Raw genomic sequence first — 25391 nt, 5'->3', positions numbered from 1 at the left:
ATGAACTGCAACAGCAAATGTACAAAAGCTGAATTGAAACTCAAATAGTTGAATTGAAATAGAAATGAACAGAGAGATTTGAAACGAGGTGACAGAAATTATGACTGGAACAACAGTAGTACAAAAACAGACTGTTTTAATCAAATGATTTCAACAAAATATCATACAAATGATTAAATATGTAAATGTACAGAGGTACCTTGAATGAGGACGGGAGGAAATGGAGTGAGAGAGAGAGAGAACGGGAGGAAATGGAGTGAGAGAGAGGAAAGAGGGGGAAATTGAGTGGGAGAGAGAGAATGGGATGAAACTGAGTGAGAGAGAGAACAGGAGGAAATGGAGTGTGAGAGAGAGAGAGAACGGGAGGAAATGGAGTGAGAGGGAGAGAGAACGGGAGGAAATAGAGAGAGGAACAGAGAAATCTCAATACTCTATCTATTCCTCAGAACCTATATTTCCTGACTTTTCTGGGGCCAACCCGAATTTTTGTATTTTATTTGTGAAGAAAAGGGTGACTTCTCTCTCACTGACCTTTTGAAAAAAAAAATGATCCACCCATCGTTGTTCTCAGCTCGTTGCACGAGAGGGCGACGGAAAAATAAACGGATGATAACAATGACAGCTAGATAATTGAAAACAAGTCGGCAAGAGAGAAGCATGACCCGAACCCGAAAGTAATGATCGACATTTTTAGAAATTCTGCTCTGGCTTAAGACCTTTACCTCTAGTTCAGAAAACTACATTTCAGATGAAAGGACTTTCCTTTCTCTACAGTTTGACGCCATCCAGTGCTGTCTCTATGCAAAAGAAAAATTGCAGAAAACTGCTGCAAACACGAATGAAATGAGGCACAGAAACTCCGTTTGAATTTTGATGCCCCTTTCATCGAACAATAGCTGCGATACGATAGCTCAAACAACGGTTTTATAGATTCATCATTGAATTTCGTATTCAACGGGAATGGATACATTGGAACACAGGTGCCAAACAGGCGGCCTGCGGGCCAGATCAGGCCCGCTAAGGGATTGAATCCGTCCCGCCAGACAACACTCAAGAGAAGCGCAGGAGAAAAACAAGCTGCAGATTGAAATATATTCACTTGATGTTGCCATATCCAGGTGCCTCTCACAAACGCTGTACTTTTATTTCTCTCTCTCTCTTTCTCTATATTACTCTCTCTCTTCCTCCCTTTTTCTCTCACTTTCTATCTCTTACTCTCTCTGTTTCTCTTTGACTCTTTCCCTCTGTGCCTTTTTACTTTATTTTGCTCTAACTTTCTTTTTTCCTTTTCTCTTTTCTCTTTCTTCATACCCTTCACGCTATCTTTTCTCTTCTCTCCTTCTGTCTTTCTATTTCTCTTTGGATTTCTTTCTTCCTCTCCCTTTCTTTTACCCCTTTCTCACGACTTTTTCTCTTTTGTTTCTCACGCTCGCTCCCTCTCTCTCTTTTTCTTTCTTTGTCCCGCCCTCTCTCCTTTTCCCTCCCTCTTTCTCTTATTTCTTTATCTCTATTTTTATCTTTAATCTACTAGTCCGTTTGTTCTATCGTGTGGCCCACGAGTCATAATGAGTTTGACACCCCAAAATGGCTTAGACGGTCCTTTAAAAATGACTCGAACAACCCCGAGTACAAAACTTTGGTCGGCAACCGTAGACATTATTATTCATTTCTTATTTTTCCTCTAAACACAATCGCTGCTACGACTCGTCGAACGACGCGTAATGAGTTATCCTCGCCAAGAATATTTTCCTTATTCCGAGCCAAGCCCACAATGCCGCCGCATTTCCCATTTCGATCACATCTCAAATTGCTTCGTGTCCTTCTACCCGACCGCCGGTAATAGAAATATGAATTCCCGATTCATAACCTGACACGTTTGTGACAAGGTAGTTATCAATTAACGACGCTATTCCGGTATTCCAAACACCGACGTCTCGTTCGGACGGACGTGCTCTTCCGCTAACGCGGGGGCCACACGATAGAACAAGGATTCCCTCGGGGGCCGGACTAAAAGATTACAGAGAAAGAAAAAAAGAGAGAAATAAATCAGAGAGAGAGGGAGAGAAAAGAGTAATAGTGAGAGAGGGGGAAAGAAAGAGAGAAGGAGAGAGAAGAGAAGAGGGAAGAGGGAGAAAAAGAAGGTGGAAGAGAGAGATGAAGAGAGAAAAAAAGAGAAAAAGAAAAAGGGAAGAGAGAGCAAAATAAGGTAAAAAGGCACAGAGGGAAAAAGACAAAGAGGAACAAAGAAAGAGAAAAAGAGAGACAGAGAGAGTGAAAGAGATAGTGACAGAAAAAGGGAGGAAGAGAAAGAGAAATAAAAGTACAGCGTTTGTGAGAGGCACCTGGGTATGGCAACATCAAGTGGATATATTTCAACCTGCAGCTCTTTTTTCTCTTGCGCTTTTCCTGAGAGCTGTCTGGCGGGCCGGATTCAATCCCTTAGCGGGCCTGATCTGGCCCGCGGGCTGCCCGTTTGACACGCCTGCGCTAACTGTTTTGTTATGGTTTCCATATTCGCAGGAAAGAGATAACGGAGCTTCGAGGAGAGCTGGACGAGGAGAGGCAGAAGCGTGTCGCCCTGCAGGTAGTATTGACGGACGCTGCGGTGTCCGCCATTGCTTATTGAGTTCCAGATCATATTTTGATCATTTGAAAACAAGTCAAGTCATGTTTATTTGTTTGGCCCTTAATCACAAAGAGTCTCAAAGGGCTGCACAGATCAAAGACCGTTGCAAACTACGGACTCTTGTAACACCATCACCTGATACTGTCAACATAAAATCTAAGTCATTCATATACTGAGAGTAGAAGTGTGTTTTAAGCTTAGTTTTAAACATTTCCACTGAGGTTGAGATTCGATTAGTCAACTCATTGATTCGCCGACTCATAAAGATGGAAACACACTAGGATTTTCAACCTCAGATGTGAAGGTGTTACCGTGTACTACCGTCATTTCTGATCATTATTTAATTACATTTGAGGTGCTGGCTAAATGTTGTATTCAGGAAACTAAAGGATTTAGCGGACACAATATCTGCACGGGCATAGTTTCTGAGCTCTCTGATTTTCTTTCAGGAGTAGTTGCGTCGTGTCCTGGATTCCGTAGCGCCCCGACGGCTTAAATCACGACCTAAAAGACGCACGCCTTGGTTTACTGAATGCAGGAAATCTGAAAGAAAATGGTGCCCTACCAAGCTTGAGGTTTTCCGTCAAACCCGGTGTGACAACTTGTTAAAGAATAAAGCAGCCCTTGCCTCCGCAAAATCAGCCTACCTTTCGAAGGTGATAACGGCACAAAAGAATAACCCCGAAATCCTTTTCGACACTGTACCATCGCTAACGAGGCAACAGATTATCACAGATAGTTCTACCCATTCTGCCCGTGACTTTATGGTCTTCTTTAATAAGAAATAAGAAATTTCTAAAGACAGTGTTAATACATCACATATCAAAGGGCTGAAATCTATAGTCCAGGGAATTTGTCCCGATTTACTGATGCATTGCATGGGCTCGAGTGAATGTGATTAACTCGTTCAGTGCCAGACGTTTCTCTCGAATGGGAAGAGCCGCTTTATGCCATTTTCACTCATTTTTGAGGGTCTACAGAAAATTTCGTTCTGTAACTTTATCGGCGTAGGACATATCAAAAGAAAGCTTCAACCCTCGTCATTCTTTAGGAAAAAAATATGTTTCTAGCTTTAACCATTGTTTAGTGAACAACAGTTAAACATGGCTTCTTGAAAATACTCGTTTCCCAAAAAACTGAGAAAAACGTCTTTTTGTGAAAGGATGCATTTCAAGCACTTCAGTGTTTTTTATTTTTATTTATAGCTTTATATTTTCATTTGTGACAATGCATTTCATAAACAAAGAGCACTCTGCTTGCAAAATAACAACTTGGAGTATGCGTAAACTCTGCAAGAACCTTTCAGCGTCCGATTTTTCCATTGAAGTGATCCCGGCATTCCGGTCACCGTGGCCATCGCGTTCCTGCGGACGCCCACAAAACGTCACCCCTCACTGCCCCGACAATCACAAAGGGACTTTTTCATTTATGAGAAAGAAAACAAAAGTCTGTTAAAGCGTCTGTCTATCCTTATCCATATATTTCAAGAGCATACGCATGAACTTATGCAAGAACTTTATGCGGCCGATGTTTCTGGTGACGGGATCACATGATTTTGGTCACCGCGACAATCGCTTTCTTGCGAATGTGCCCCGACAATGACGAAGGGACCAAGTCGTCCTTTTAGAAAGAAAAAAAGCTCTGTTGAAGCATCTGTTTGTCCTTAACCATATACTATGCCTACTCGAGGGCCACCTACACACTCAATTGCTGGATACAGGAAGCAAAATTAGGAAGTGGGGGCTACCTCGATTTGTGGAAAAAGATCTAAACAAAGCCACTCCCGCCATCAAATGGTGATTTTTCTTTTTTTAATTCAGAGTTCATACGAGTGCTTGAAATCCTTGAAAATGCTTACATCTTAATGTAGGTTTCCAAAGTTTGTAAAGTGATTGGAAATCCTTGAAATTGTTGCCATGTTTCTCGACAGTCTGGCTCGATACGCCACACATTAAATTAAGTAAAATGAAACATGTCTGCTTAAAAATGAGTTTAATCGAGCGTGTCTAAGAAATGCACGTACTTGTGTACTCATCATGATTGAGTTGAGTGTGGCTACGATCATAACTTGAAGCCAGGAGATGGCGGCAGAGAGAAACAAATTCTGCACTTAAGAAGAATTGACTTTCTTTGGCTCGCACCCATTATCATTGGTGTGGGTGAGATCAATAATAATCATAAGATAGATTACAGGTGTCAAACCGGCGGCCCTTGGGCCAGATCAGGCCCACTAAGGGATTGAATCCGGCCCACGAGACAACGCTCAGAGAAGCGCAAGAGAAAAACAAGCTGCAGGTTGAAATATCTCAACTTGATGTTGCCAAAGCCAGGTGCCTCGAACAAAGACACTGTACTTGTTTTTATTTTTCTCTCTCTCTCTCTTCCTCTCTCTCTCTCTTCCACCCACCCCTTTTCTCCCACTCTCTCGGTCTCTCTCTTTCCCTCTCTGTGTCTCTCTTTTTCTCTTCCTTTGTTGCTCTTTGTCCCTTTTTCCCTCTGTGTCTTTTTAACTTATTTTGCTCTAACCTCCTTTTTTCCTTTTCTTTCTTTTCTCTTTTCTCTCCTTCTGTCTTTCTATTTCTCTTTGGATTTCTTTCTTCCTCTCCCTTTCTTTTCTCCCTCTCTCACGCCTTTTTTTTGTTTCTCACGCTCTCTCCCTCTCTTTTTCTTTCTTTGTCCCGCCCTCTCTCTTTTTCTTTCTCTTTAATCTTCTAGTCTGGCCCCCAAGAGAATGTTTGTTCTATCGTGTGGCCCCCGAGTTCAAATGAGTTTGACACCCCTGAGATAGATACTTTCCTCATCCCCTTTGGGAAATTTCCACTTCCAGCAGTATCCTTGTGTTGAAAAACAAAATAATAAAAGATATAGAACACTAAAATACCCAATATAACGTGTTGCTATAGAGTATTTAAATAGTGCTAAGGTAAATACACACTGTCATGAAAATAGGGTAATATGCAAATGTGGGAGTGGGGTTTGATGTGGGCTTTTACTCCCCCGGGTGGAGTTAAAGAGCCTCATGGCATGAGGAAGAAATGATCTCATTCAGTCCGTGCAACAGTTACTCAATAATTATTGTAATTAACAATATAATAATGCATCAAAAAAATTGAAAATTGGCTTTAAAAGTTTTCAAAACGTGTACGAATCCTGTTCATATTGAACAGGCTCAGGGACCATTCTCCTGAAATGGTATTTATACGTGATGGCACAGAATGAGTTACTGTAGTATTCTTCTTAAAACAGTATTTCGCCGGCTCCGTCGCACACTTGTGAAACTCCTCCGCCACGCATTATAGATTTGCATCCAAATGAGCAGATTCCCTTCCCACTTTTGGTCTTCTCTCAGCAGGGTAGCCCCGAAGCAAATGAGGAAACATCGATTCTCAACTGTTTTTTTTCTCTCCCCTTCCAGATGGAGTTAGATAAGCTAAAGATGGCCGTCCACTCCACGTGAGCTCGGAGCTCCACGTCCGACCGACGGGCGGAGAGAAGAGAGGGTGCAATTTGCTTTGCACAAATGACGTTTTTTCGTACTCGTAAGATTTTTTTTGCACACTTACGACTTTTATTTTCGAGCTCGACGTCACGAAATCGCAGATGTATATGATATTTTTCATTTTTGTATCTCGCCAATGCAAAAAAAACGAGGCCTTACTTCAAACTGCCGTGCCGACGGGCACGTCTTCTCGCTTCCTCCGGCGCTCAGCGAACGCGATTGAGCTCCGGCTAAGCCCCGCCCCCTTTTTCTCGCTCGGAAAATGTTGAACATTGTGTGAAGAGCGTCGTGGCACGTGTCAAGGTAGGAGACGTTCGGCAGCAGACAAAATTCATCCGAACTGCTCAATCTACTCTCCGGACAAAAGCTTATTATTTTCATTTCACTTTGTGACATTTGATGATTATATATCTATGAAATCTAATATAATTGGTTGGTCGGATCCCTAAAGCACACGGGTGGTAGGGGCACTATTTCCTCGGGTGTGTCTTGGGAAAGTACAGCCTGGTAGCGCCCATCCCTTTCCATGCTAACAAACAATAGACTAAAATTAACATAATTTCTTTTAACTCACGTAGGATCAACAAAATACAAAAACGAGCACATAAGAGGCCACTGGATCTGATGTTGAATGCAGCCACAGCTAACGTTAGCCAACACCAGCAGAAAGTCAGCAAATATGTTTGCTCAAATACCATATGGACCTTCCTTAGAACAGATATAGACAGCATTATTACCTTTATCCACGTTGAGTTGGTTAAAACCTACACGAGGGCAAGAAAAACCCAAAACCTCAGCATGAGGAAAATGAAGAAACCTTGAGAAGTCTCCCAGCCTTTGCATATACCCCACGCACACCGTTTGATCATTTTAAAGTCGAAAATGCTAGATTTAACCCAAAAATTCCGAAAGTCCCACGTCAGTCGATCAGTTTTCTATCAGGGTCGGCGACGCGCACTGCGATTGGCTCATCGGGTTGAAGGCGGGGCTTAGCCGTAGTTCGATTTCGCTCTCAGTACTACTGACCCTTTCGCCAGGCGGGCCGCGTTTGTATCCGAAGCTCGGCGGTCTTGTGTATGCAATTTCTGGCGTTCCTGTTCAGGGAAACACGACTGTGCCTGTCCCCCGAATCCTCCGAGGATTGATCCAGATCTCTTATTTTAAACTCTACTGATATTTTGTCTCGGGTCACATCTTTTTTCAAATTGGAGGAAAGAAAGGAACTAGATGTTTGCCAGTGCCTGAGGACGTTTCTTGTGAAGAATTAGCTCTCTTATCACTGCAGCTCGCAAATTCCATGTGGTCCTCTTCTGCGTTTTGGTCTTTCAAAGCCAAGCTATTTTTTTTTCTTTTTTTGTACCGCTGTGGTTTTCGCTACGGGAAAATGCTTGTCGTATTTCTTTTGATGTGTACGGGAGTTTTAAGGGTCACGCGGGAACGTCGCAATGAAATCAGCGTCGGCAATCGCGGTCCGGTCGGTCCGTTCTATGAACTATTCGATTGTGTTTGGGGGAATTGGACTTGTACCATATATTCATTCGACATCACCCCCGAAATGTACCTTTTTTTATATTTCTAATTGAGATTCATGTAGCTTGTGCCCGTTGCCTGTGAAATACCCCAAAAGAAACCAGCAATAAGTTCACAAAAATTTTGTTCCAGACAATCTTTCCGAAGTGGTTGGTTAGAATTTAAAGGGGAAGTCAACCCGAGATTTTCTCTATCTTGACTAAAAGGTAAAATGGTCTGCATTTATATATAATGAATATCTCCCAAAGCGCTTTACAATGCGCTTCACACTTACCCATTCACACACACACTCACACCAATAGGGAGTCAGCCATGCAAGGCGCCGACCTGCTTTTTGGGGGCATTAGGGATTCAGTGTCTTGCCCAAGGACACTTCGACATATCACATGGAGAAGCTGGGAATCGAACCTGCGACCTCTTGATCCCAAGACAAGCGTTTAACTCAGAAGGCCAAGCCTGACAAATGTATATGAGATCCTGAGCAGCATAGTGGTTAGCGCGTCAGCCCCATCGTGCAGAGGTCCAGGGTTTTATTACAGCTGCTCGCAGTGGGAGTTTGCATGTTCTCCCTGGTCCTGCGTGTGTTTCCTCCAGACATTTCGGTTTCTTCCTGCGCAGCAGTTGGCGACTCCATATTGTCCCTTGGTATGAGCGTAAACGGTAGTATGTCTCCGTGACGACATAAAACATGTAGGAGCTGGGATTCGAATCTGCGACCTCTTGAACCCAAGACGAGCGCTCTACCTCTTGAGCTAATGCCGCCCTTATTTTGTGTAAAATCCATCTTTGGTGATGGCAGTGTCCATGTCCAACGGTCGCTTCTGGGGCGAATCAAAAAAAAAACACAACACAATTTGGCTCGAAGGGTATTCAGTTTAAACGTAACTAGACACACTCAATAAGGAGAGAAGACAACAATGGATTTTGAACTTGGGAGAGGGGCTTTTCCATCCCTTTACGAATGCCCTCCCCAGAGCCCCCCTGCTTTTTCTGAAAGCCTCAGGTTTGATCCCAATTTGCAAAACCAAACATTATATTTTACACCATTTCTAAGGGTTAGTCAGTCCAGGCGTTTGTCAAGCAAACTGCACTTGATAAAGGAAAATGAAAACGGGACAGAAACCACTTTCTCAGAAGAAAGGTCTTAAACATAGCTATTTGTGTTCCGGAAACTGTCACTCTTTACGAATGTCATGGTCCTATGGCTATGGGAAAATGCTTCCTGTGATGTTTCGAATCAAAATAGGGTGTGGAATCAAAGAACAGCAACCCGATTGGCCGATAGCGACGACGATTTCGTGGTCAAAATAAGGAAGTGGCATCCCGTGAAATCTCCAATAGTCAAACCGGAATAAATGCATCCTACAAGACACGGATAAGGAAATCTTTGGGTTGACTTTCCTTTTCATTGAAGTAACAATCCGCTCGTTTGTTCCTGGCGATAGCGCTTCAAGCTAACGAGCAACCAAACGACCGCCGGCTTCCTGTACACGCAAAAATCGATTATTATCGCCGATTTCCAATCTTGTTGTCAATCTCACCAATGTCTTAAACGGACGCCCGCTCCCGAAAGGACGTCCGAATGATGCCGGGTCGTCCGCCTTTTTCGCCTTCCGACGACGAGGACACCTGTCCCGTGGGTGACTTTGATGTACTGTACATTCCAGAGACTGGACCGCCGACAAAGGACCAATTTTTTTCTGCACATTTAATTTTTGAAATTCTTTTGTTTACACCGTGTGTATCCGCGCATGTGCAGAGATTCTCCCCCCCACCAATAAAAATCTTTATTTACGTCAAAAACATGGCCTCTCTTTATTGCGCAATGGGGTTGAATCCAAATGGAGTTTGGGGGTCGGGAAACAGGAAGTACCTTCCTAAAGAGTTGTGCATTTCAAAACATTTTGGTTTTTGACAGGAATTTCAGCCTATTTTGCCCAGCGGGTTGTCCAGGCTTTCGTCCCGATCTTCTTGGTGTAAGTTCCTTTATCTTCTTTGTCTACTTTTATCCTCACTGTTAAATGTGAACCTGGAGTGCCACGTCCAATTTTGTTGTCACAATATGTTCAACCCATTTTGTAACAATAACAATAAAGGTATATTCTATTCTTACAAATACTTGAATTTGAATGGATTGTAAATTGCTTGAAGTTTGGTTGAAGTGCTTGTACATGCTTGAAATTGTTGTCCTCCAATATGAGCACGGGCCTCTTGTATCACGGTTGCCATGCCATGTCAGTGAACCTCTGTTGTTACAAGGCAAGCATTTCTGACCCTGACTCCCGCCTGTCCCGTTTTTGCACCCTTCCGTTCCTGTTCTCCCCGTTGGTCTCCGGCTCCGACCTGTATTTGAGCCCGACTACGTTTGCTCTCCCGTCCCGGCTTACGACCCGTTTTTGATCTTGACCACGTTTTTGCTCTCCTGTCCCGGCTATCGACCCGTTTTTCCGTTTTTGACACCGGCTTCTCCCGCTCCGGAAGATTCCCTTCCATATTTGGATCTCGATCCGATTGCGTAAGCGGCTTGCTTCCTGCGTCCAGCGAGCACCCGATCGCAGACGCTGCCCTTCCTCTTTCTATCAAACTTGTGGTTAAAGCTACGCATTTGGGTCCCGATTTTGTTCCAGTCGTGACACCTTGGACACGACAAAAGACTGAAGGAATCTGCAGAGGCATGGTCACGTCACAAAATCCTTAAGACTGGCCAAGTTAATTCTCTAGGACACGGTCCAAGGGAGCAGGAGGCAAGGAAGACCAGGAAAGAAACGGGCCGACGAGATCAAAGAATAGACTCGTGCCAACTTCTTTGCTACGACCCCTAAACAGGCCAGGAACCTGTCACGGTTGCCATGGCGCCCAATTGGCCCTGCCCGTGTGGCGCCAGTTGACAGATTGGCTTCCCTGCTATTTAAGCTGATTGCTCTCACTCACCCTTGGTCAGTCCGTCTAGGAACCTCTGCACCCGCAAGACGTGGGTTTAGACTCTGTCCAGTTTCCTGTTTGTGTTTTCCTCTCCGGTATTGTTCCCGTCTGGTTTGTCCCGTTTAATATCGATCTTCAGTTTCGTTCCCGGCTATTTTTTTCTGTTGATATCGATCTTCGGTGTCTGGTATCGTTTCCATCTATCTCGTCCTGCTTGTTGTCAGACTCCAGTCTCCGGTGCCTGATATCTATCCTGTCTGTCCCGTCCGATATCTGCTCGTGTGACTGGTATCGATCTCGTCGGTCTCTGGCTTCCTATCTTTCCACGCCCGACTGTTGCCGAACATGCATGACTCCCCATTTCCTGTAAACCAGGGGTGTCAAACTCCTTTGAACTCGGGGGCCACACGATAGAACAAACATTCTGTCAGGGGCTGGACTAGTAGATTAGAGAGAAAGAAATGAGAGAAAGAGGGAGGGAAAAGGAGAGAGGGCGGGACGAAGAAAGAAAAAGAGAAAGGGGGAGAGAGCGTGAGAAACAAAAGATAAAAAGTTGTGAGAGAGGTATAAAAGAAAGGGAGAGGAAGAAAGAAATCCAAAGAGAAATAGAAAGACAGAAGGAGAGAAAAGAGAGCGCGAAGGGTAGGAAGAGAGAAACAGAAAAGGAAAAAAGGAGTTGGAGCAAAAAGTTCAAAAGACAGAGAGAGAAAGAGACAACAACGGAAGAGAAAAAGAGACACAGAGAGTGAAAGAGACTGAGATTGGGAGAGAAAGAGAAAAGAGAGAAAAGGAAAGCAACAAAGAAAGAGAAAAAGAGAGACACAGAGAGTGAAAGAGACAGAGTGGGAGAAAAGGGGTGGAAAAGAAAGAGAGAGAGAGAGAGAAATAAATACTTTCACAGTGTCTTTGTTGGAGGCACCTGGCTTTGGCAACATCAAGTTGACCTATTTCAACCTGCAGCTTGTTTTTCTCTTGCGCTTCTCCGAGTGTTGTCTGGCGGGCCGGATTCAATCCCTTAGCGGGCCTGATCTGGCCGCCTGTTTCACACCTGTGCCGTAAAATAAGCTTGTTTGCGAAACGTTACGCATTTGGGTTCTCCTCCTGTTCCTGTTCCTGACCTCTTGTTTCCTGGTTTGGGCCAAAATTTAGCGGCGTACGTGTCGTTATTTCTCGAGGTGACCTCGAAGATGCGGTTGCGTCATTTCTACCTCTTTTTTTAAATTTTTTCCTTTTTTCGGGCTCCTCCGACATATGAATGACTTCCATTGTGGTCCTTCTCCGAAAAACCGTTTATCGCAATTCGACCTTTCTTTATCTCGTCCTAAGTCGATATGTTCTCGTCATGTGTTTTTGCTTATTGCATGTTCTTTTCCTGCCTTTCTAAAATACATTCTATTAAGCTTGAGATTTGGAGTTCCTGGTACCCTGATATACTTCAAAATAGTCTCTTTGTTTCATCCGTATACAGCACAGGTGTCAAACGGGCGGCCCGCGGGCCAGATCGGGCCCGCTAAGGGATGGAATCCGGCCCGCCAGACAACACTCGGAGAAGCGCAAGAGAAAAACAAGCGGCAGGTTGAAATAGGTCCACTTGATGTTGCCAAAGCCAGATGCCTCAAACAAAGACACTGTACAAGTATTTATTTCTCTCTCACCTTCTCTTTCTCTTTTTTTTCTTTCTTTCTTTCTCTCTCTTTCTCTTTTTTTCTTTCTCTTTTTCTTTCTCTCTTCATCTTTCTCTCTTTCTCTTCATTTCTTTCTCTTCATTTTTTTCTTTCTCTCTTTATTTCTTTCTGTCTTTTTTTTCCACCCCTTTTCTCCGACTTTGTCTCTTTCACTATCTGTGTCTCTTTTTATCTTCCTTTGATGCTCTTTGTTTCTCTCTTTCTCTTCATACCCTTGACGCTTTCTTTTCTCTTTTCTCTCCTTCTGTCTTTCTATTTTCTTTGGATTTCTTTCTTCCTATCCCTTTCTTTCCCCCGCTCTCACGACTTTTTATCTTTTGTTTCTCACACTCTCATCCTCTCTCTTCTTTTTCTTTCCTTGTCCCGCCCTCTCTCCTTTTCCCTCCCTCTTTCTCTTACTTCTTTATCCCTCTTTTTCTTTCTCTTTAATCTTCTAGTCCGGCCCCCAACAGAATGGTTGTTCTATCGTGTAGCCCCCAAGTTCAAATGAGTTTGATACCCCTGGTCTAAATGTTGCCGGATTGTGTCATGCAACCAAAACCGGGTGCTACAAAGCACAATGAGGAATACAAACTACGCAGACCCAAAGGTTTCGCTCAGTATAAAAATCATTGTTGGCCGCTTGGACTGCGCACTCCTTGTGCCCAGAATATTCTGTAACTTGGGATAAGTCTCAGCTCCAATACTGTTTTTACTCAACTCACAACTTGGAGGTAAACAAAGTCATTCCTCTTCAGCTGGTACTCGTGATAAACATCAGCACGTCACAAGAAATCATGGGCTAAATGTCCTTTTGCCACAAAAGAATGCATTTAGCTTGAAAACATCTTTATTTTTTTGTTGTTTCCTGCTGATGCAATCGGGGTGTAACGACGCCTTTTGTTTCTTCTCATTTGCTCCGATGCTGCGGACTGGCTTCTTTTTATATTCAGGATTTTTTTTTTTCCTTCAGTTTTTGACTGTTTCTGTTTGTTTCTCCTCTTCAGGAGGCCAATTGACATCCTCTATCGCTGGAGATTTTTTTTGTGTTGGGGCGATTATCTTTTCCTTTCAGGAAATGTCTTTTCACTTCTTGACTGTTTGATGGTTTGTCCTCTTCAGGAGGTTCATTGACATCCTCGATTGCAGGGCTGTCCAAACTCATTTAAGACTCGATAGGACAAACATTCTGTCGGGGGCCGGAATAGTAGATTCAAGAAAAAGAGATAAAGAAATAAGAGAAAGAGGGAGGGAAAAGGAGAGAAGGCGGGGCAAAGAAAGAAAAAGAGGGAGAGAGAGAGGAGGAAAAGAGGGAGAGAAAGAAAGAAATCCAAAGAGAAAAGAAACCACGAAAGGTAGGAAGAGAGAAAGAAGAGAGAAAAGGATAAAAGGAAGTTGGAGCAAAAGAAGTTAAAAAGACACAGAGACAAAGGAAGAGAAAAACAGACAGAGAGTGAAATAGACAGAGTGGGAGAAAAGGGGTGGAAGAGAGAGGGGGAGAGAGAGAAATAAGAGAGATAGAGAAAAACAAGAGAAAGAGGGAGGGAAAAGGAGAGAGGGTGGGGCAAAGAAAGAAAAAGAGAGGGAGAGAGCGTGAGAAACAAAAGATTAAAAGTTGGGAGAGAGGGGTAAAACAATGGGTGAGGAAGAAAGAAATCCATAGAGAAATAGAAAGACAGAAGGGAGGGAAAGAGAAAAGAAAGTGCGAAGGGTAGGAAGAGAGAAAGCGAAAAGGAAAAAAGGAAGTTAGAGCAAAAGAGGTTAAAAGACAGAGAGAGAGAAAGGGACAAAGAGTGGGAGAAAAGGGGTGGAAAAGAAAGAGAGAGAGAAATAAATACAAGTCCAGTGTCTTTGTTGGAGGCACCTGGCTTTGGCAACATCAAGTGGACCTATTTCAACCTGCAGCTTGTTTTTCTCTTGCGCTTCTCTGAGTGTTGTCTGGCAGGCTGGATTCAATCCCTTAGCGGGCCCGATCTGGCCCAAGGGCCGCCTGTTTGGCACCTGTGCTCTATTGGGTCGACAACGTGGGCCAGGAACCAGTTCAGACCATTGATCAGCCGATACTTAGCAATGGTACCGTTGGAGACTGCATTCTTCCTGGAGAAGATCTTGAATGCATCCCTGGACCAACATTGAAGGTCCAGTCAGCATCGGGGGACCCAACGTCACTATCCTCCATGTTGCAGATGATTTTCCTGGACTGGCAGGAGAAGAACAGGAACTCTGAGATCTGGACAAAGCATCATCTCAAGAGAGAGAGAAAGAATTATATATATATATTATATATATATTCATATATATATATATATATTATAATCTCTATCGATCTAACTATCTCTCTATCCATCTATCTATCTCTCAATCTATCTCTATCTTTCTATCTCTCTCTTTATCTCTATATATCTCTCTATTTCTATCTCTATCTCTCTGTCTCTTTATCCATATCTATCTCTCCCAATCTCTCTCTCTATCTTTCTATCTCTCTCTTTGTCTATCTATCTCTATCTCTCTCTCTAACTCTATATCTCTAGCTGTATATCTATCTATCTATCTCTCAATCTATGTATCTTTCTCTCTCTCTATTTCTCTCTCTATCTCTTTATATATATATCTCTATCCATCTCTCTTTATCTATATATCTCTCTAACTCTATCTCTTTAGCTCTCTATCTCTATCTCTCCCTCTCTCTAACTCTATCTCTCTCTAGCTATATATCTCTCAAACTATCTATGTATCTCTTTCTCTCTTTCTTTCTCTGTCTAGCTCTGTCTAGCTCTCTCTCTCTCTCTAAACCGCGTCGGTCCCGTTACTGATAAAAGTCATGGTTCCGGCGACTTGATGGAAGCCCTGTCAGATTGTCCTCAAATCCTAATTCTAGACCTAGCCAAAGTCAATTGAATCCTGTTCTTCAACTCTCTTTAGAGACAAAAAAGAAATAAATGGAAATCTTATAAAAACAAGGAACGTCTGTGGGCCCTCCAACCTTTCCAATATGACATTGATCCCTTCATCATGAAGTGCTGCCAGAAAGCCGGCAGAATATGACTCGATGATGATTGGGTTGCCACACTTTGGATTATGATTCGGTCCCGAGACGAGAAACAAGCAAGCGCTCGGAAACAAAAAATGAATTTAGAAAGCTCAGCTTTTGCTTCTCAACTCCGGAGATTCATCGTCTCGTCTTCGTCTGGCACATTTTTTTTTTAACAACCCGGATTTCGTCAGACCTTCTCGCCGGCGCTTTTAGCCCCACTCGGGGGAGGCTGGCGAGTGCAAATGGCTTTCCGGAATCTCCTATCGGATCGACGTGGTCTTCAGCTCCGGTCGGGGTCGTCTTCTGACCGGTTAGGGGCGTTTTGTCCAAGTTCACCGCAGGGGGGCGTGGATTTTGCAACGTCGAACGAGTTTAAAAGTCCTTGTAGGTCTTTGAAATGGACTCGACATTTAGAGATAACAGTTGGAATGGTTGCTAGCTGAGAGAAAAAGGAATGGATAGCTTCCACTTGTTTTTCTAGGACAGGGGTGTCAATCGGGCGGCCCGCGGGCCGGATCGGGCCCGCTAAGAGATTGAATCCGGCCCGCCAGACGACGCTCAGAGAAGCGAAAGAGAAAAACGAGCTGCAGGTTGAAATATGTACATTTGATGTTGACAAAGCCAGGTCCCTCTCTTCCTCTCTTTCTCTCTATCTCTTTCTCTCTCTCTCTGTGTTTCTATCTCCTTCTTTTTCCTTTTCTCATCTCTTTCTCTGTTTCTCTTTCCCTCTTTCTCTCTCTCTCTCTCTTTCTCCTCTCTTTATCTCTCTCTTTCTCTTTTACTCTTTCTGTTTTTCTCTCTTTCTCTCTTACTTTTTCTTTCTGTTTATATTTCTCTATCTCTCTTTCCCTCTCTCTTTCTCTCTGTCTTTCTCTTTCTCTCTTTGTCTCTCTCTTTCTCTCTTTGTCTTTCTCTTTTTTGCTTTCACTCTCTCTCTTTCTCTCTCTCCCTCTCTCTCTTTCTCCCTCCCTCCCTCCCTTTTCTCTCTCTCCCTATCTCTTTCTCTCTATTTCTCTCTCAGTCTCTCTTTTCCTCTGTTCCTCTTTGTCTATTTCTCTCTCTGTCTTTTTACCTTCTTTTGCTTTCTCTTTCTCTTCCTTTTTTCCTTTTCCCTCACGCTCTCTCACTTACCTCTTCTCACTTTCTCTCTTTTTCTCTCCTCTTTATTCTGTCTCTCTTTGGATTTCTTTCTTTCCCCTTCCCTCATTATTTCTCTTTTTTATCTCTTTTGTTTCTCACATTATCCCTCTATCTTTCTTTGTCCCACCCCATTTCTTTTTCTCTCCCTCTCTTTCTCTTATTTCTTTCTCTCTCTTTTTCTTTCTCTTGAATCTACTAGTCCGGCCCCTGAGAGAATGTTTGTCTATCGTGTGGCCCTCGAGTTCAAATATTTTGGACACCCCCGTTCTAGAAGATGCTTCCTCGGTGAAGGGGGGGTTGACTTTCGCAACATGCGAGTTAGCCGGGGCCTCTGGAGCATCGCATGACTCGGCCATAGAGCTTAATCCAATAGAGATGACCTTCCACTTTCTATCTCTTCACGGCGTTTCTATTTGCAGATGACACTCCACCGAAGTTGTGGAGATTTTAACCCCTGCGGGTCCCGGGGCCCGCCGGGCAGACCGGTAATAAACACGCGGTGTCACTGGTCCCTGAAAACAGTCATCATTATGTAGTCATCACAGTAACGTCCCCATCCGTCTGAAACAAGATACCCCGAAACTAGAAAGTTGGTATAAAAATCCGCCTAAAAGCATTCCTGCATCTTTCTGTTTGTCTCCATGACTCCCCTTTAAAAATAAGTAGACTCCTCGGATGATTTCCAATACTTTCGTTAGCCCCTGACCTTTTCTTTGATACCGCTCTCGGCCAACGGCATGCTTTTTTTTCACGGTCCTTAGTCTGTGACGACCTATGAGGGCCTGTTTGGAAAAAAAAAACCAACCTCATGATTAATTCAGCTTCAAAAATCTTTAGCCCATCTTGATTCATTTGTATGCACAGTTTGCAAGTGTGCAAAATCATGGATTGACTTGAAAAAAGAAGTCATATATTTACAACTCTTTCACAACATCTAAAATTGGCCTATGTAAAATACTTTTAGGGCTGTAAACTGGTCATCTCCAGAAGGCCACTTTTGGAAACGCCTAGACTTGAAAATGGTATCAAATACAATGTTTAGTTTTGCTAATTGTGTTCCAGAACAGCATTCCATTGATTTTGGCTACATCTTAGATCAGGATTTGAGTTCCATTTTACAGGAACGCGAAGGAATTCTCCTCTTGCGATGAATTATTGTAGGAGTTTGCATGTTCTCCCTGGTCCTGCATGGGTTCCCTCCAAGCATTTCAGTTTCTTCCTGCAAGTCAGTTGGCGACACCAAATTGCCACTGTACGGAGGTCCAGGGTTTTATTCTAGCTACCGGCCTCCCTGCGGGAGTTTGCATGTTCCTCCAGGTCCTGCGTGGATTTCCTCAGGGCATTTCAGTTTTTTTCCTGCAGATCAGTTGGCGACACCAAATCGCCATTGTGCAGAGGTTCAGGGTTTTATTCCAGCTTCTGGCCTCCCTATGGGAGTTTGCATGTTCTCCCTGGGCCTGCGTGGGTTTCCCCCCGGGCATTTCAGTTTCTTCCAGCAGGTCAGTTGGCGACACCAAATTGCCACCGTGCGGAGGTCCAGGGTTTTGTTCTAGCTACCAGCCTCCCTGTGGGAGTTTACATGTTCTCCCTGGTCCTCCAGTGTGGGTTTCCTCCGGGCATTTAGGTTTCTTTCTGCAGGTCAGTTGGAGACACCAAATTGTCCCTAGGTGTGAATGAGCGAGTGAGTTGTCTGTCTCTGTGTGCCCTGGCAATCGAGTGAGCGTGTCCCCTGCCCACTGCCTGAAGATAGCTGGGATGGGCTCCAGCACCCCCGTGACCCTACTGAGGATACGTGCTGCAGATCATGGATGGATGGATGAATATGATCCTAATCAGTTGTGAAAAATGTGATTAAAATAGCTTTGTTACACTTTCATAATGTTTTATAAAGTTTGCCTGTAGCCGTGGAAATCAGATGCTGAGATTACACTTCATGTGTTTCTTTCTTCGCAGCTTGAACGAGCGTGTCACTCTCAGGTCCCCTGACACCCGGCATCAAAAGTTTGCTGCCGGTTCAAACCGCGCCAGCGAGACTTCCGACCGGGTTCAGAAAGTTTGACGATATCGCTCCAGTTTTAGCCGACTGAACTTTCTGTTTAAGAGGTAAATGGACTGCGTTTACATCGTGCTTTCCGTATCACCGAATTGAATAGTTTGCAATGGAATGCCTGCAAAAGAGTGTCGCCGGAAAACCATATTGCTTGGCTGTTCCTCCGTCATTTTACAAGTAACACCTGTGATTGTCAGGACCGGGACAGGAAACCGGAAGCAGAACCCACTCGCAGGAAACCGGAAGCAGAACCCAATCGCGTAACGTTACTCAGTTTATTGGGGAGAAGCGGAATGAGCGCACACTCAATCTGGGGATTGTCAGTCGCGGAAGTAGATTGAAGAAAGAAAGTAGTCAAAATCAAACAGGTCGGGTTGGGAACAAAACGGGCTTGGCAAAACGAGACCAAAAAACGGGGATTCACAGGGCTTGAAAAGAGTTTTGCAGACGGTCCGACAAAAGGAGACTCACAAGACGGCGTTTAAGTAGTCCCAGGCAGCAATCTGTCAACGCGTTTCAGCTCGTGTCCATGGGCGGGGCCAATTGGGTGCCCTGGCAACCGTGACAGAAGCTGACGCCACAGAGCAGGGACCAATTGGGCGCCATGGCAACCACGACAGTGATATTGTTCTCATTGGAGAAGAAGAGGGTTTTAATCTCCTTCCAGCTCCCTCGAACTGAGTCAACGCTGACGTGTGGAGCGCACGTGCCGCGGGGCGCGTCCCGTCCGTGTTACCGCATACGTTGTCGGCTTTCGGGGGTCGGGGAGCGACCGGGGGTTCGAACCCTGACGCGTTCGCAGCCTAGGGACCGTTCCGTTTCCTCGGAGTTTGCCAATTCGACGGTCGATACGAACGAGCGAATGAAACGCGCTCGGCCACTTCTCCACTTTGATGAAAATTGGGGGTTTTTTTTGTCGTCTACTTCGTCGTGCGATTTCATTCCCAGAATCCTTTGTTGATCTCCGAAAAGCAATTCCCAGATGCGGGCTGCTTCCCTTTCATCCCCTCATCCTAGGGATGGTTGTTTTTTTCCTCTTTAGTTGCTATTTGTCCGTCCCCGTGTCCAATTAAAGGGGACGTGTCAGAATTATGGATTGATTTTAGCCGGAAGGGAGGAGTGGATTGAGGAGAGAGGGGAAGAGAAGAAGCAGAATTAAGAGAAAGAAAAAGAGAGACGACGTGAAATAAAAAGAAGTCAAAGAGAGAAAAAAAGAGTGAGAGGAAAAAGGGGGATGCTCAAAAAGAATAAGAGAGAAGATAAAGCAAGAGAGAATAAGAGAGAAGACAAAAGAAAGGGAGTAGGAGAGAGAAGAATAGAAGAAGAGAAGAGAATAAGCAGAATGAGAGCAAATGGATATAAAGGGAAAGAGAGACAATGTGAAATAAGAGAAAATAGACAGAGCGCAACAACTAGAAAGAGGGCAACAAAGAGAGTCAAAGAGAGGAAAAGAGGAATGCATAAAGAGAATAAGAGATAAGAAAAAGTAAAAGAGAGAATAATAGAAGACAAAAGAAAGGCGACAGAAAAGGAATATGAGAGAAAATGGACAGAAAGCGAGAATAAGAGAGAAGACAAAAGAAAGGGAGATGGAAAAAAAATACGAGAGAAGATGGAGAGAGAGAGGGAGAGAAAATAAGAGAGAAAAGAAAAAAGGGACAGAAGGAAAGAGCAAAAGGGAGAGAAAGACAAAAGAAAAGGGAGAAAGAGAACGAGAGGGCAAAACGGATAAAGGGAAAGCGAGACAACATGAAATAAATAGAAAAAAAAAGTCAAAAAGAGAGAGACAAAGAGTGAGAGACAGAGGAAAAGAGGGATGCTCAAAGAGAATATGAGATAAGAAAAAGTAAGAGTAAGAGTAAAAGTAAGAGAGAGAATAAGAAAAAGAATACGAGAGAAGACAAAGAGAGAAAATAAGAGAAAAGGAAAAAAGATACTAAGAAAGAACGAGGGACAGAAGGAGAGAAAGAGACAAAAAAGAAAAGGAAGAAAGAGATCTAGAGAGGGCAAAACAGAGATAAAAGGAAAGAGAGACAACATGAAAAAAATAAAATTAAAAGAGAGAGAAAAGAGTGAGAGACAGAGGAAAAGAGGGATGCTCCAGGAGAATATGAGATAAGAAAAAGTAAGAGAGAGAGAATAAGAAAAAGAATACGAGAGAAGACAGAGAAAATAAAAGAAAAAAATATGCTAAGAAAGAAAGAAAGGGACAGAGGGAGAGAAAGAGACAAGAACAAAAAGGAAGAAAGAACTAGAGAGGGCAAAACAGAGATAAAAGGAAAGAGACAACGAGAAATGAGTAGAAAAAGAGAAGTCAAAGAGAGAAAAAAAGAGTTCTTTTTTAAAAAAAAAATATTTTTCTTTTTTTCTTTTTCTTTTTCCTTTTCTTTTTTACGAACTCTGGTTTGGACCTCAAATTAGGATTTGAAGCATTTTAGAGTTTCTTAGTTGCTCTTGAAAAAAAAAGGAAAATGTGAGCGAGTCTTCTTCTTTTTCTTTTTCTTCTTTTTCCTTTTCCTTTCTTCCTTTTCCTTTCTCCCTCTTCTTTTTCCTTTTTCTTTTTCCTTTCCTTCTTTCTCCTTTTTCCTTTCTCCCTCTTCTTTTTCACTTTTCCTTTTTCTTTCTCTCTTCTTTTTCCTTTTTTTTCTTGCTTTTTTTCCCTTTTTCTTTTTCTTTTCCCTTCTTTTTTACAAACTCTGGTTTGGACCTCAAACTGAGCTTTTAAAACGCGGTTTCACGGTTTCAAACACGGGTCGGGACCTGGAATGAAGGTTTTTAAAGCATCTGGAGAGTTACCGACTCAGGTTTGGATCTCAAATGGAGGTTTTTGTCCATCAAACTCGGGTTTTGTACTCTGGTGCGGACCCCGAACGGAGGTTTTGAGGCGTTTTAAGGTTTTCAGACCAGAGTTTGAAGCCTTTTAGGGGGGTTGGGTTTTGGCTTCAAAAGTTAGCGATCGAAGCTTTGGTTCGTACGAGAAACGATTGCTCAAAATGCTTTTATTTTGAAACGGGGGGAACGGCTTCCTGCAAAGCCGATGAAAACCCGAAGCCTTCCTACGTCACTTTTTTGGCAGTCGGGCTAAAAATGGAAGTCGGGTTTTCGAGCGCTAAGTGTTGTTTGCGTTTAACACTGGAGGTGTTGCTTGCTGCCGCCGCTAATTGATCCCACTCTTCTGCTGCGTCACGAAGGAAAACTATTGCATGACTTTACTTTCCTTTTTTTTCTCTCTTTTTTATTTTATACCTTCTATTCTTTCTTTTGACCTTCTTCCCCTTTTTTCTATTTCCAATCTTTGGGGGTTTCCTCTCCTTTTCCTCTCTTTGTCTTTTTCATTCTTTTTCTTCTTTATCTTCTTTAGTTTTTTTTTTTCCTCTTCAATTTTTTCTTTTTCTTCTTTTTCATTTTTTTAAATGTTTTTCTTTTCCTTCGAATTTCTTCTTTTTCTTTTTCTCTTTTTTTGTTTTTCTATTTTTTTGTTTTTCTTTTATTTCATTTTTTTCTTCTTCTTCTTTTTCTTTCATGTGGGTTTTCTCCCCCGCATGAAAAGCATAGGACCAGTTTCCATGGTTATTAGTAGCAGGGGAAACCTGATCTGATTCAGATACAGCACCTTCAGCATCTGGGCGCTGTTGATTTTCCGTGGAAATCGCCATGGAATCGAATATAGGAATGAAATATTGCTTACTTTCATCTATTACTATAGTTGTACATTTGTAGTATTACTGTCGTAACATTTATGTAGCAGTATTTTTGTATTATAATAGTACTGTTGTGGTATTTCCATACTAGTATCTTTCTTTTTAATGTTACAGTAGTTGAATTGTTGTAGTATTTTAGTTGTCATGTTTCTGTAATAGTGTTTTTGTATCATAGTATTACTGTTGTAGTATTTCTATAGTCTTTTTTTCTTCATTTTGAAATAACAAAGCCTGTCCGCTGGTCGTTCTGGAGAAGTGAGAAAATTCCTGATTCTTTTAGTGTTAAATAGAGGGAGAGCTGTGATAGGAGGGTAAACACAACAAGTGACATAACATAACACAGCCTTTTGGCTGTCCGTTGGTCGTTCTGGAGGGGTGAGACAATTCCTGGGACTTTTAGTGTTAATCAGCAAAGAGGGAGAGTTGTGATAGGAGGGTAATCACAACAAGTGACACGCCATGGGGTGGAAAGAAGAGTTAAGAGGTAAGTAAGAGAATGGGGTAAGGGAAGAAAAGAGGGGAAAGTTTCCAAAAAGGGCTGATTCTCCATTTTTCCAGCTCAACAGATGTCGCTAACCGCGAAAAGCGCGTCGGTGCAAACTCCGTTTCTCGGGGCGCCATCTGTTCCTCCGCCGAGATGAAAATGCCAAGGACGACAAAAGACGCAGCTGCGGCTTTTTCACGACGTCCCCGAATTTGCTTTTGTTGTGGGAACGAAAACAATGCGCCTGTCAGTCACAAAGCAGGGTGAAATCAATCGAAATCGCAATTCGGTCGGATTTTCGTCCAACTCGCCGGAAAAGGATCAACAATGGTTTCTTTAAAGGGACAGTGTGTCTTTCTAGTTGATCACAAAACAATTTGGATTGGGAAAGTAAGAAAAAGTACATCAACTATCATCAAAATGTGCATTTTTCAAATGTTGGCAGCTTGAGAAATAGCACATTTATGAAACCTGTCATTTTTTTCAAGTTCTTCTTTGCTCTCCTTTTTCTTTGTTACTTTATTTTTCACCACTTTTTTCACTTCCTTTTTCCCTTTTTATCGTTTTGCTTTATTTTTTGCCCTTTTCTTTCTTCTTATTCTTTTTTCCCCCCTTTTTTCTATCTCTTCCCCTTATAGTTTACTTTCTCTTTATGGTTTTTGCTTTTTTGTTCTTTTTCTCTTTTTTTTTACCCCTCTTTAAGTTTTTTTCTTTACTTTTTATTGTTTTTGCTTTTGTACACCCTTTTTCTTCCTAAATTTATGTTTTGCCTTTTTTATTTTGCCCTTTTAATTTTCTTCTTTCATCTTTCTTTTTATCTTTCTTTTTATCTTTCTTTTCATCTTTCTTTTCATCTTTCTTCTTATCTTTCTTATCATTCTTTTTATCTTTCTTTTCATCTATCTTATCTTTCTTTTTATCTTTCTTTTCATCTTTCTTTTCACCTTTCTTTTTATCTTTCTTATCATTCTTTTTATCTTTCTTTTCATCTTTCTTATCTTTCTTTTTCTTTCTTTTCATCTTTCTTTTCATCTTTCTTCCTATCTTTCTTTTTAACTTTCTTTTCATCTATCTTTTTATCTATCTTTTTACCCGTCTTTTTATCTTTCTCTTTCTCTTCATCTTTTTTTTTCGCAAAAGGCCAAGCAAAAAAAAAAAAAAAAAAAAAAAAAAAAAAAGCAAAAGTTCTACGGTTCGGTCACTTTTAATCCACCATAGTTTGTATTCGTCCTTGTGCCTTTTAGCACACGTTTTTAGTTGCACTACACTGCCACATCTAGAGGTCAAACTATTGCACACTGTCCCTTTAAATTGATGAAGATTTACCTCAGTCCGCCTTTTGTCTATTTTTACGGGCGACAAAGGAACGAAAATGGCTTCCGGGCCGAGAAATTTCCCGTCCTGACCTCGGGATCACCTTCGACGCCGTTTCCATTTCAGGTGCGAAAGGCGACAATCTTCGCGGGTCGCGGCGAGAAATGGCCGACGTTCGGAGAGAGAAAAAAAGAAAAAAAAAATGGCCGCCGTTAATAGAAAGAAAAAGAAAGAGAAAAAACAATGCCGTGGTTAACAAAGAGAGAAGAGAAGAAAAAGTAAGGCCGCTGCTAATAGAGAGGAAAAAGAAAAAAATGGCTGCAGTTCATAGAGAGAAAAAAAACATTAAAAAAGAAAAGAACAAAAAAAATCTGCGGTTAACAAAAGAGAAAAAAGAAAAAAAAATGGCTGCCGGTAGGAGAGAGAAAAAAACTAGAAAAAATATTGCTGTTGATAAGAAAGAGAAAAAAGACCACTGTTAAAAGAGAGGAAAAAGAAAAAATGGACGCAGTTCATAGAAAGAAAAACAAATAAAGGAAAAAAATCCACAGTTAACAAAAAAGAAAAAGAAATGGCCACTGTTAAAAGAGAGAAAGAAGAAGAAAATGGCCGCTGGTAGGAGAGAGGGAAAAAAAACAAGAAAAAAACATTGCTGTTGTTAACAAAGAGAAAAAAAAGAAAAAGTAAGGCCTCTGTTAATAGAGAGGAAAAAGAAAAAAATGGCCTCAGTCTCCAGAGAGAATTAAAAAAAAAAATCCATGGTTAACAAAAGAGAAAAAAGAAAAAGAAATGGCCACTGTTAAAAGAGAGAAAAAAGGAAAAAATGGCCGCCGGTAAGAGAGAGAAAAACAATTAACAAAACAAACAAAAAAATTCCGCTGTTAACAAAAGAGAAAAAAAGATATAACCACTGTTAAAAGAGAGGGAAAAGAAAAAAACAGAATGGACGCTGCTAATGGAAAGAAAAAAAGAAAGATGGCTGCCGATAATAGAATAAAAAGGAGAAATACGAAGAGCGGCACATAAGGAACAGCGCCCCCACTGGTGGGAGGCCCCCATCGCAAGCCTCCGCCCACATCTTCAACACCTCCTCAATGACTGCGTATTTCAAAAATAGTTTTTGCCTTTATTTTTCCTCACACTGTTTCTCTGTGCCTCACCATCCTCTCGACCAGGGGTGGGGGAGAAAACTCGGGCCCCCGGGCCATAGGCAGCCGGGCGGGCTTATTCATCCGGTCCACCAAACAAAAAGTCAAAATAGAACGAAAGACATTCTACTCTACCAGGACACAACACGTTTAGCCGGGATGGCTTTTCCAACCAATCGTGTAGATCGCTCTAGAGGTGAAAAAACGAAGCGACCGAGATGGAACGGTAGCTTCCAAGCTTCGTTCTGAAGGCGCCGATTGACGATGGGCTTTCGGTCG

At 42.5% G+C, this 25391-nt stretch overlaps 1 protein-coding gene across 3 annotated transcripts in view; it reads left to right on the top strand.

The window, feature by feature from the left end:
• The window catches only part of cd2ap (CD2-associated protein), a 48555-nt gene extending 39097 nt beyond the window's left edge, over positions 1–9458 (top strand). For all 3 annotated transcript variants that reach the window (XM_088324464.1, XM_088324466.1, XM_088324465.1), the window contains 2 exons: positions 2521–2584; positions 6042–9458. In XM_088324464.1, coding sequence (XP_088180590.1) covers positions 2521–2584; positions 6042–6083 — 106 coding nt within the window. In that variant the 3' untranslated portion in view covers positions 6084–9458. The remainder of the gene's footprint in view (positions 1–2520; positions 2585–6041) is intronic.
• Positions 9459–25391: the final 15933 nt, after the last annotated feature.

Source organism: Urocampus carinirostris, chromosome 20 (assembly GCF_059441175.1).
Source record: "Urocampus carinirostris isolate Australia breed hairy pipefish chromosome 20, RoL_Ucar_1.0, whole genome shotgun sequence".
Taxonomy (NCBI): domain Eukaryota; kingdom Metazoa; phylum Chordata; class Actinopteri; order Syngnathiformes; family Syngnathidae; genus Urocampus; species Urocampus carinirostris.
The sequence above is the reverse complement of the archived record's forward strand: the minus strand, read 5'-3'. Positions and strand labels throughout refer to the sequence as shown.